At 42.9% G+C, this 12,798-nt stretch overlaps 1 protein-coding gene across 7 annotated transcripts in view; it reads left to right on the top strand.

The window, feature by feature from the left end:
- The window catches only part of LOC121276953 (nipped-B-like protein), a 554,475-nt gene that overhangs the window by 153,458 nt on the left and 388,219 nt on the right, over positions 1-12,798 (top strand). For 5 of the 7 annotated variants that reach the window (XM_041185678.1, XM_041185679.1, XM_041185683.1 and 2 more), the window contains 3 exons: positions 4,466-4,620; positions 5,133-5,258; positions 9,187-9,344. In XM_041185678.1, coding sequence (XP_041041612.1) covers positions 4,466-4,620; positions 5,133-5,258; positions 9,187-9,344 — 439 coding nt within the window. The remainder of the gene's footprint in view (positions 1-4,465; positions 4,621-5,132; positions 5,259-9,186; positions 9,345-12,798) is intronic. The other 2 variants (XM_041185681.1, XM_041185684.1) reach the window with 2 other exon arrangements.

Consider the following 12,798-nt stretch of genomic DNA (forward strand, 5'->3'; position numbering starts at 1 on the left):
GAGAGGCTTTTAGCAGGTACAAGGGAGGCAAATCAACGGAGGCATCAGTGGAGTACAGACAGTGCAGGGTGGAGCTTAAGAAAGCAATTATGGGAGCAGAGAGGGGATATTAGAAAAATCTGGCTGGTAAAAGTAGGAAAAATCCCAAGATATTCTATGAATATATCAATGGGAAGAGGATAACCAGGGAAAGATTAGGGCCCATAAGGGACCAAGGGGGCAATCTAAGGGTGGAGCCAGAGGACATCGGTAGAGGGTTGAATGAATACTTCACATCCATCTTCACCCAAGAGAATGAGGATGAAGGTATGGAACTCGGGGAGAGAGACTGCGAGGTTCTTAATCAATTTGATATAGGGAGTGACAAGGTATTGGAGGTGTTGGCAGGCTTAAAAGTGGACAAATCTCCAGGTCCGGATGATTTGTGTCCCAGACTGCTGAGGGAGGCAAGGGAGGAGATTGCAGGGGCTCTGACCCAAATTTTTAATTCCTCTCTGGCCAGCGGGGAGGTGCCAGAGGACTGGAGAACAGCTAATGTGGTTCCGTTATTTAAGAAGGATTGTAGAGATAAGCCAGGGAACTACAGACCAGTGAGTCTTACGTCAGTGGCGGGGAAACTATTGGAGAAAATTCTGAAGGAGAGAATCTATCTCCCTTTGGAGAGGCAAGGTTTGAGCAGGGATAGTCAGCATGGCTTTGTCAGCAGGAGGTCATGCCTAACAAATTTGATTGAAATTTTTGAGGAGGTGACCAGGTGTGATGAGGGTAGTGCAGTTGATGTAGTTTATATGGATTTCAGCAAAGCCTTTGACAAGATCCCACATGGGAAACTTATAAAGAAGGCAAATGCACATGGGTTACAGGGTAATTTGATAAGGTGGATTCAAAATTGGCTTAGTTGTAGGAGACAGAGGGTGATGACAGAAGGATGCTTTGGTGACTGGAAGCCAGTGTCCAGTGGCATACCACAGGGATCTGTGCTGGGTCCCCTATTATTTGTCATTTATATAAACAACATAGATGACTATGTGGGGGGTAGGATTATTAAGTTTGCGGATGACACAAAGATTGACCGGGTGGTTAACAGTGAGGTTGAGTGTCTTGGACTACAGGAAGATATAGACAGGATGGTCAAATGGGCAGATAAGTGGCAGATTGAATTTAACCCTGAAAAGTGAGAGGTTATACACTTTGGAAGGAGTAATTTGACAAGGAAGTATTCAATGAACGGCATGACACTAGGACGTTCTGAGGAACAAAGGGACCTTGGCGTGTGTGTCCATAGATCTCTGAAGGCAGAGATGCATGTTAGTGGGGTGGTGAAAAAGGCATTTGGAACACTTGCCTTTATCAATCGGGGCATAGATTACAAAAGTAGGGAGGTCATGTTGGTGTTATATAGAACTTTGGTGAGGCCACAGCTGGAGTACTGTGTGCAGTTCTGGTTTCCACATTATAGGAAGGATGTGATTGCACTGGAGGGGGTGCAGCGGAGATTCACCAGGATGTTGCCTGGGATGAAACGTTTATGTTATGAAGAGAGGTTGGATAGACTTGGGTTGTTTTTGTTGGAGCAGAGGAGACTGAGTGGCGACCTGATCGAGGTGTACAAGATTATGAGGGGCATGGACAGGGTGGATAGGGAGTAGCTGTTCCCGTTAGTTGAAGGGTCAGTCACGAGGGGACATAAGTTCAAGGTGAGGGGCAGGAGTTTTAGGGGGATGTGAGGAAAAAACTTTTAACCCAGAGAGTGGTGACGGTCTGGAATGTGCGGCATGGGAGGGTGGTGGATGCGGGTTGCTTCACATCCTTTAAAAAGTACCTGGATGAGCACTTGGCAGGTCATAACATCAAGGCTATGGGCCAAGTGCTGGTAAATGGGATTAGGTAGGTAGGTCAGGTGTTTCTCACATGTCGGTGCAGACTTGATGGGCTGAAGGGCCTCTTCTGCACTCTGTGATTCGGTGATTCTATGATTTTTTTATATTCTGTCCAATCTTCTGACCTGCCACCCATCTTTGCGTAATTATGTGCTTTTTCTTTAAGTTTGATACTGTCTTCAACTTTTTTAGATAACCATGGATGGCGGGCCCTCCCCCTTGGAATTTTTCTTTCACATTGGAACGTGTATATTCTGTATATTCTAAAATATGCTTTTTAATGTCTGCCACTAAACTTCTATTGACATACCCCTCAACCTCATTTGCCAGTTCACTTTAGCTAGCTCTGCTTTCATGCCCTCATAATTTCCCTTTATTTAAGTCTAAAATATTAATTTTGGGCGCACTCATTTCTCCCTCAATGAATGGAAAATTCAATCATATTATGATTGCTGCTACCTAGGGGTACCTTCACTAGGTGGTTATCAATTAATCCAACTTTGTTGTTCAATACCAGGCCTAGTATAATCTGCTCTCTGGTTCGCCCCAGAACGTGCTGTTCTAAGAAACGATCCCAATAACATTCTATGAACTCCTCGTCTATGCTAACCTTATCTATCTGATTCATCCAATCTATATGTAAATTAAAATCCCTCATGATTATTGCTGTACCTTTCTTGCAAGCTCCCATTATTTCTTGTTATACTCTCCTACAGTCTAGTTACAGTTTGGAGGCCTGTACACCATTCCCACAAGTGATTTCTTGTCTTTATCATTCCTCATCTCAAATCAAACCGCTTCTGCATCCTGGATTCCTGAACTTAGGTCATCCCCCTCTCATTTGCTAATACCATCATTTATTAACGGAGCCACCCCTCCACCTTTTGCTAACTTCCTGCCCTTTCTAAATGTCACATACCCTTCAATATTCAAGTCCCAGTCTGTGTCATCCTGTAGCCATGTCTCTGTAATGGTTAGATCACATTTATTTATTTCTATTTGCGTTATCTGTTGATCTGTTTTGTTTCGAATACTAGTTGCATTTAGTTAGAGCTTTTAGTTTTGTCCTTTTATTATTTTTGTAGTGTCTAGCCATATTTGCTGATTTACTCTTAGATTTGTACTCTTTGTCCCTTCCTGTCACAGTTTGCTTATCATTTCCCATATTAATACTTATCTCTTTTGTCTTGTCTCTATCCTTTGGTTTACCACATCTTCCCAAATTGATCCCTTGCCCCTATTATTCAGTTTAAAACCTTCTCTACTTCCCTAGTGAGGTGGCTCATGAGGACACTAGCTGTGGGCTGTGGAAGCTCCGTCATTGAATATGTTCAACACAGGAATGGATAGATTTCTGGAGACCAATGACTTCAAGGGAGATGGGGATGGTGCATGAAAATGGCATTGATGTAGACTATCAACCATGATTTAGTTGAATGGCTGAATGTTCATATCTTTGAACCCTTGGCACAGTTTCTGGTTTTGATATAACTGCTGGATGTGAAAGTGTAATAAATGAGAGAGAATGTTAAATATCTGTCATAACAATGGCTTTTTCACAAAATTTGCACACGGCCTGTCCCTTCGTTTCTCTGACCCTGTGTGGCTCAGGCAAAGTGGCTGGGGTGGGGTGGGGGCGGGGGGAAACTGCAACTGCTGGAAGTCATAAGTTTTAAAAAACAACCTGTTTTGCCCAGGAACAATTCGGTAGGGAGGACAATCCATTCGATGGTTAAACTTAAAGGGACATGACTCCCACGGTCTCTCGCCCTGGTAAATGATGACTTATGCATTTACGTGATGGTTGAACTTTTTTCCAGTACAGTCAGTAAGATTTAAAAGACATTTGGAAGAAGGTACAAGTCTAGCTATGCTTAATGGTGATGGTGAATTGCTGAAATGTTTTGAGTTTGAAGGCAGTGGTAAAACCTGGATGTTATTTATTTTATATCCAGGTTAGATAACATCAGACAAAATGGAAACTGCGCCTTTTATTGGATGATAACGTTCAGTATTTAGTTGTACTCTAAGATTGAAAAAGATCATTAACAAACACTGTAGAAACTCTCAACGCAGCAGCTCTCCTGGGATATTAACAGATGTGAAGCACATGGTACATGTAACTCACTGTCCCATAGGTTGAGGAGAAAGGGGTCCTATGTATTGTCAGTTGCTGGTATCAGTCACTCTGGGAAGTAGTTCCTGGTGAAAGCGATTCAGTCTTTTCAGTTCGTTTATAGTTATCGCTTAATGGTTCAACTTGACACAGAATTGGACATGGCTACTCAGATGTTCTCTTGGTCAGTTGTGAACTGAGGATGGGGGGAGGAATTATGCTGTGACCAAAGGCAGAATTAAAATGGTTTGTAACAGATGACTGGGGAAATTATGTAGTTTCTTTCACGGGATGTGGGCATCGCTGGCTAGGCCAGCATTTTTATTGCTCATCCTTAATTGCACTTGAGAAGGAGGTGGTGAACCATCTTCCTGAGCTGCTGCAGCCTGTGTGTAGGTACATCCACATAGTATGAATGGAATGAATAAATGTATGAACTTGGGTAAACATTATTTCCTTTTGTTTACAGTCGATTTGTACCACCTCAGTCAAGTTCAACCAACAGATACATGACTCAGCAGAACAGTCCTGTACCCAGTCCGTATGCTCCCCAGAGTCCTCCAGGTTACATGCAATATCCACAGCACCCTCCAAGCTACACACAGCATCAGCAGATACAACAAGGTAAGAGCTGAGAGGTGACATGCAGACATGTACAAGTGTTGAATCTTTGCTGGAAGCTATTTTCATAGTTTTTTCATAGATTGCTGGTTAGTGTCTTAGTGCTGTTTGCCTGCCCAAATTGGCTAGCTGAACTTGTGAAGGGTTATCAAGTCTTGACCAGGATTCTAGCTGGGGTTGGATATGCTTCTCCATAGCATGGAATAGAGTAATATGGTACATTCTGTGAGTATATCAACTTCAGAAGTCAGGTAATAGGCACTCCATTATAGATGAGGTTCCTCTTCCCCACTCTCCCCTCCCTCCCCCCACCCACCCTCACCCTCAAATCCAGTGCACCATTGAGATCCTGGAGGCCTCATATTGGTGAGATTCCTCTGGAGAAATCAAATATGTTTCTTGCTGCCAGAATTTATTCTTAAGTGAAGTTTAAGAATAAAGTGAAATTTTTGGGGCAGAGGTGGGGATTCATAATTCTTGCTCATAGTTCTGAATGCTTGTTTTTCCGTCCTTAGAGTTGCATGGTTCCCCTCTGGTATCAGGTCCTACGTATTCTGGGAGTCCTCAGAGACCTGTGCAACCCTGTTTGATAGTCCAGACTCAGCCTTCTCCTCAGCAGCAACAGTCAACCTCCACGCTAGGTAAAGAATGCACCATTTCAGCTGTTCTGCAATTTTAGCAGGGCATGAAATAAGTGGAGATGTGTGGCAAATGCTTGTGCAATATACAGAATTAGTATGAGACAATTTGGGGGAAAAAAACAAGTGTAACCAAGCCATTCATCCTAGCAAGTTGGAATTCTTAGTATTGTGCACTGCTGCTTGGTTAAAAAAGAGGCAGGAATTCCCAGTGGGTAAGGCATTCCTTTCATTACATTAATTGCTCTATTTAATTACTGTCAGCACTTGGCAGCTGAAGAGTATCTTTGGAATGGCTTCTCTGATCGGAATTGCCTGTGATCTTATTGAGGTAGCTTGTTTTCTGAAAAAACAAATTTGTTTTTTTTTTGTCAGAAAATTAGTTTTTGTTTTTATTTATGAAACATGTCACTTTCCTCTGAAATAGTTGTCATTGAATAGTGTTGTCACTTGGCACTAATTTACATTTGTCCTACATAAATGCACTGAAGCCGGTAAGCTGTACAGTGTGTTGCACTTGTTAATTAAGCACTAGTGATAGATCTGTATCAAGCAGCACTTTACCTTAGTGTTGTACAGCTAAGAATACTATTTTTCAGTGGCAGCACAAATTGGGAAGCATCAAATCTAGAATTCTCCTAATTCTTTTTTACAATTTAATTGGACATAATGAAAACTTCATAAACTCATCATTACTGATGAAATCCAAGTGACAGCACTGCGAAGGATAAATTTGCAAAGATTCATCGTTCCCATGAAAATAGTCCTTGGCAAAAATGCATTGCTTCATGGTATGTGGCAGACACTACAGACTTTGCCCAGAGAATTGAGAAATGTTGGTGAGATGCTCAATATACATGGAGAAGAGAGCGGGTAATGTAATGAAAGGAAAGAGGTAATGTAATTGCATGAGATCCTTACAAAATATTCATCTGTTGATCTCGCACACACTTTTTGCAACTATTGGATGAGCTATGAACCAGATGGTTTAAACATTTGGTGTCTTATTTGATCCAAGGTTGAGCTATCGACCCCATATCTTCTTTACCACAAAGACTGCCCATTTGTAACATAACATAACCCACCTCAGCCTAACCCATGCTGAAAGCCTTTATCATTTCTGGATTTGTTTACTTCAGTGACCTTCTGGCTGCCCTCTCATCCCTCGCACATCTTAAATTCTAGCCCAAAATACTGCTTGGTGGTATTGCGTTCAGCCACTTAGATTCTACACTCTTCCCTCTTTAAGTCCCCCTGCCTGTCCTCCTTTTAGACCCACTTGAAAACCTACAACTTTGACTAAAGATTTGGCTAACATCCTTTTTTCTACATGTCACTATAAAGCGAGTTGAGATACTTTTCTGCATAAAAGGTGCTATCTAAACCTAAGTTTGTTGTAATTAACCCAGGTTGGTATCAATTTCCTGGCAGAGAAAAGTGCACCAGAGTGATAACCTGGAGAATATTACTATGTTAAGAGAAAAAAATGTGTTCAGTGGGGAAGTTTTAAGTACATATTTTGGTAGATGTAGATATTTATCAAGTTCAAATATAGATTCAATTCAGGCTTATGTTAGCAACAAATGCAACCCTGCCAATTACCACCCGATCAGTCGACTCCCGATCATCAGAAAAGTGACGGAAGGGTCATCAACAGTACTATCAAGCAGCACTAGCTTAACAATAACTTGCTCACTGGCACTTAGATTGGATTCCGCCAAGGTCATTCAGCTTCTGACCTCATCACAGCCTTGGTTCAAACGTGAACAAAAGAACTGAACTCCAGAGGTGAGGTGATCGTGACTGCCGTTGTTATCGAGGCCACGTTTGACCAAGTGTGGCATCAAGGAGCCCTAGCAAACTGGAGTCAATGGGAATTGGGGGAAACTCGCGGCTAGTTGGAGTCATACCGAACACAAAGTAAGACGGTTGTGGTTGTTGAAGGTCAATCATCTCAGCTCCAGGACATCACTACAGGAGTTCCTCAGAGTAGTGTCCTCAGCCCAACCACCTTCAGCTGCTTCATCAATGACCTTTCGTCATGAGGTCAGAGGTGGGGATGTTTGCTGATGATTGCACAATGTTCAGCATCATTCGCAACTCCTCAGATACTGAAGCATTCCATGTCCAAATGCAGCAAGACCTGGACAATATCCAGTCTTGGGCTGCCAAGTGGCAAGTAACATTCGTGTCAGGCAATGACCATCTCCAACAAGAGAGAATCTAACCATCGCCCCTTGACATTCAATGGCATTACCATCACTGAATCCCCCACTATCAGCATCCTGGGGGCTACCATTCACCAGAAACTGAATTGGACTAGCCATATAAATACTGTGGCTACAAGAGCAGGTCAGAGGCTAGGAATCCTGCAGCGAGTAACTCCCCTCCCGACTCCCCAAAGTCTGTCCACCAACTCCAATGCACAAGTCAGGAGTGTTATGGAATACTCTCTACTTGCCTGGATGAGTGCAGCTCCAACAATACTCAAGAAGCTTGACACCGTCCAGGACTAAGCAGCCCACTTGATTGGCACCACATCCACAAACATTAACTCCCTTCACCACCAACACACAGTAGTAGCAGCGTGTACCATCTACAAGATGCACTGCAGAAATTCACCAAGGCTCCTTAGACAGCACCTATCAAACCCAAGAGCACTACCATCTAGAAGGACAAGGGCAGCAGACACATGGGAACACCACCACCTGGAAGATCCCCCCAAGTCACTCACCATCCTGACTTGGAAATATATTGCCATTCCTTCACTGTCTCTGGGTCAAAATCCTGGAACTCCCTTCCTAACAGCACTGTGGGTGTACCTACACCACATGTTACTGCAGCAGTCCAAGAAGGCAGCTCACCACCACCTTCTCAAGGGCAACTAGGGAAATAAACACTGGCCCAGCCAGTGACACCCACATCCTGTAAACGAACAAAAAAAAACAGTGTGTGGTTTTCTAAATTGGATGTTTTTTTTATTTCTTTAGGAGTTTGGATTTGCAAATTGGCTCTTTAGCCTGTTTAGCAAATAAATTGTGACCAGTTTACTTACCGGGGAAGGAGTGAGTATTAGAGTCAAGATGGTGAATGACATTCGACTGGGAGTGGGGAGGGAAGGAGTGATTATTACAGCCAAGCTCAATCAGTCCTGTACATGCCTTTCTGTAGGCATCATCACATAGTGATGAGAAGTCCATGCTGATTGTCCCCAATTTTTATTTTGAGGTAAATTCATAATTCCTTAATCTTTGAGCTAAGAGCTGACTAAACACAGACCCAAAATCTAACCTCATCTTCAGCTTAACACTACTCTAAATTGTTCTGAAACAATGATGTAGAAGGTGGTGGTGGCAGGAAACTTGTACCAATTTCTTTATGCTAATGAATGCTCCACGTAATATTATCAATGAAGCCAGCTTTATTGAAATTCCTTTAGAAATAGTTCTGCACCAACATACCAACTATTTTTTTGAGTGCACAGGTAATTTAAGTGTGCGACCTCTTTAAATTTTTTGTACAGTTGTGCATGTGAGGTAACTTAAAAGGACTGACTTGTGCATAGCCTGTGTCTGGGCTTTCTGTTGCTGCTCAACTTACAGGGGACATTGGATGACACCCATGTACTCTCACCTACGCTGTAATGTTATGTTATACAAGAGTCTTCTGAATACCCTGGGTTACAACTGGTACTTAAAAGTTTTAGTTTAAGTAAGGTTTGTACTTGAGCCTTCAAGTAAAACAAACACTTTAAAATAGGTCAACCAAAATGGAGTAGTGAGGTTGTCTTCTCAGAAACGCCTAGCTTCCCTTAGTTGTATAGCAGGGCTTTGTGTGTGAGACTTATGGTTGGCACCTTTTTAGCACAAGTGAATCAGATAGCCTGCAAATGTAGGCTACCTTCATTAACAGAGTTTATTGTGCTTTTCAGCTGTATCGAGCCCCATGATTCCCAGTGGCATGCGAAATATTCACGATAGTAAAGTGGCAAGTCAGATGTCAGGCTCTTCATCCAATCACCATACAGATAATTCAAGACATGGATCGAATGAGGACTACATGCACATGGTGCATCGACTTGGATCAGAGGTGGGAACATTCTGAATTGATTCAGAAAATGCTGCTTTTATACACACATCTGAACTGTTGCCTTTGGGATGAAGCCAGGTGGACTCTGTTCTGGTTTAAGACTGAATCCTAATAACGTGTTGCAATTGGAGTTGTAATTTTAGGTCAAATTGCACTTTGAATTTTAAGTGAAGTTTAATCTCAAGCAAGATAATTAGACAGTGAGAATCAGCTCCATAAATTCCAGAGCACAACTGATTCCTTGGTAAAGCCACCTATTTTATAAGACGGGAAAAAGGCTTGTTTACAGTAGAAAAATTGCCAAGTGAAATACTGTCTTTGAAATTGTAAGTGATGTCACACAGGTTTGACAATGCACTTTCTTGTGCTTTCTCCCACACAACCAACTCCCTCGACCTTGCTGTCTCACGTGGTTTTGCTAATCCCATTGTATCAATTGCAGATAAGGCCATCTCTGATCACTTCCTTACATCACTCCCCACCCAGAGTCTCTGCCATGCCCCACCCCTACTTCTTTCTCTATCCACCCCTGAAAAAACTATCCCTGTTTAATTTTGACCTGCACTTTCAAAATCCCAACTGCCTAGCCTTTGGTCCTCCATTCACCACGACATTTCTGTAACTACCGATTGCTCAACCACATCCCTACCATCTTCAATGCCCCTGTGCTCATTAAAGCTATTACTGTGTCTAACCCTGACTGTTCTCCTGGTACAGTCCTCATCTCTGTTCTTTTAAGTCTTAGGCTTGAAAGGATGTGGTGGACAACTTGCTTCGCCCTCCATCGTCAGATCTGGCTGGATCACACAAAGGACTATGCATACAATATAGGAGCAGAAGTAGGCCATTTGGCCCCTCGAGCCTGCTCCGCCATTCAATAAGATCATGCCTGACCTGTTTGTGTTTTGAATTCCACATTTCCATCTACCCCAATAACCCTAGGTTCTTGTTAGGCATGGAAATCAACCTTCCTTCACCTTAAAGTTATTCAATGATGCCGCCTCCACTGCCTTCTGAGGCAGTGTGTCCCAAAGTCGCACAACCCTCGAGAAAAACTTTCTCCTCATCTCCGTCCTCTCAGGGCAACCCCTAATTTTAAAACAATGCCCCTCTGGTTTTGAACTTGCCCACAAGAGGAAACTTCTTTTCGATGTCCACCTTGTCAATACTGTTCAGGATCTTATACTTCAGTCAAGTCATCCCCTTCACTTCAGTCCCTTATTTTGTTTAGCTGAAACAAGTGTAAGAACTTGTGCACATATTGTGCCTGTTTCAGCTAAACAAAATAAGTGACAACCGAACACTAGTTACAGCTTGCCATCCAGAAGAAGACCCATTTATCCCGACTCTCTACTTTCTGTTGGTTAGCCAATCCTCTATCCAAGCCAGTATATTACCCCTAACTCCGTGTGATCTTATCTTGTGTATTAATCTTTTGTCCGGCACCTTATCAAAGGCCTTCTGGAAGTCCATTTATACTACATCTGCAGGATTCCCATTATCCACTTTTCCACTTTGCTTGTCACATCTTCAAAGAACTGTAGCAAATTAGTCAAACATGATTTACTCTTCATAAAACCATGCTGACTCTGATGGATTACATTTTGACTTTCCAAATGCCCCATTACTACTTCCTTAATAATGGATTCCAACAATTTCCCAATGACAGACATTAACCTAAATGGTCTATAGTTTCCTACTTTCTGCCTCCCTACCTTTTTGAATAAGAGCGTTATATGAGCATTTTTCCAATCCACTGGAACTTTTCCAGAATCCAGGCAATTTTGGAATATTATAGCCAATGCATCCACTATCTCTGCTGCCACTCCCTTTAAGACCCTCTGTGACCCTCATTTCCCATATTACTATAATGGCCTCCCGCTTTGAATCTGCCACTTGATTTGCCACATCTACCTAAGCCTGATCCCTCACCCACCGCGTTTAGTTTAAAACCCTGTCTACTTCCTTAGTTATGCGATTTGCAAGAACACTCGTCCCAGCACGGTTCAGGTGTAAACCACCCCAACGGTACAGCCCCCACTTTTCCAAGTACTGGTGCCAGTGCCCCACGAATTGGAACCCACTTTTCCCACACCAGCCTTTGAGCTACACACTCATCTCTCTAATCTTATTTTTCCTTTGCCAATTTGCACATGGCTCTGGTAATAATCCAGAGATTGTTGTCCACATAGATCAAGGCGACTGGATCCTCTCCCTTCCACTGCAAGTTCCTCTCCAGCCCTGAGCAGATGTCCTGAACCCTGGCATTGGGCAGGCAACGCAGCCTTCTGGACTCTCGCTCTTTCCTGCAGATTACAGTGTCAATACCCCTACCTGTACTCTCCCTTACTACTGCTACATCCCTGGTTGCTCCCCCAGCTTAAACAGCTTTTTGTACCATGGTGACATGGCCAACCTGCTCATCCACCTTGTAAACTTTGCTTTCATCCACTCTGGTTGTGAGCACTTCAAATCTGTTTAACAATTGCAAATTCTGAGGCTCATCCACTACTGTCTGCTTGGTCCCATTACATGCCTCTCTTCCTGTCACATCCTCCTGAAACTCACTGCTGACCAAAACGGGTGACCCTGTTCTGTGAGGTGTGACCATCTTCTAGAACAAAGTGTTCAGGCATTTCTCCCTGTCCCTTAAGTTGCGCAGTATCTACCCCACCACCATCTCTCTTGACTCCTCTACTGTTGCTAAATGATCAAATTGCTGATCTGCTATCCAGTACTGGATGAACTGAAATTTCCTGCAGTTAAATACTGGGAAGATGGAAGTGATTGATTTTGGTCTACACCATTCCACTCCCTGTCAATTGTCTGAGATTAAGCCATGCTGTTTTTATGACATGAATCATATTTGACCCGAAGATGAACTGCAGACCATATTTGTGCCATCACTTAGACCGCCTATTTTATTGCTAGGCTTCACCCCGTCTCAGTTAATATGCTGAAACCCACATCCGTGCCTTTGTTAGCTCCAGACTTGACTCTTCTAATACACACTAACATTCTACCCTCCAGAAACATGAGGACATGAGGTCATCCAAAACTCTGCTGCCTATGTCCTAAATTGCACCAAGTCCCATTCATATATCACTCCTGTGCTTGCTGACCGACATTGCTTAACTGGGAGCCAATGCTTCAAATTTAAAAATTCTTGTCCTTGTTTTCAAATCTCTCATGGCCTTGCTCCCCCATCTCTAAAGTCCTTAAGCCGCACAAACCTCTGAGGGATTTGTGCTCAATTAATTTTGGCCTTTTGAGCATGCCCAATTTTAATTGTTCCACTGTTGGTGGCTGCGGCTTCAACTGCCTAGGCGCTGACTATTTGAATTCACTCCCTAAACCCTGCCGAATCTCCACCTCAATTTCCTCCCTTAAATATTGTCCTTAAAAATCTACCCTTTTGACCTTAAGAACATAAGAAATAGGAGCAAGAATGGAC

Source organism: Carcharodon carcharias, chromosome 4, assembly GCF_017639515.1.
Source record: "Carcharodon carcharias isolate sCarCar2 chromosome 4, sCarCar2.pri, whole genome shotgun sequence".
Classification (NCBI taxonomy): Eukaryota; Metazoa; Chordata; class Chondrichthyes; order Lamniformes; family Lamnidae; genus Carcharodon; species Carcharodon carcharias.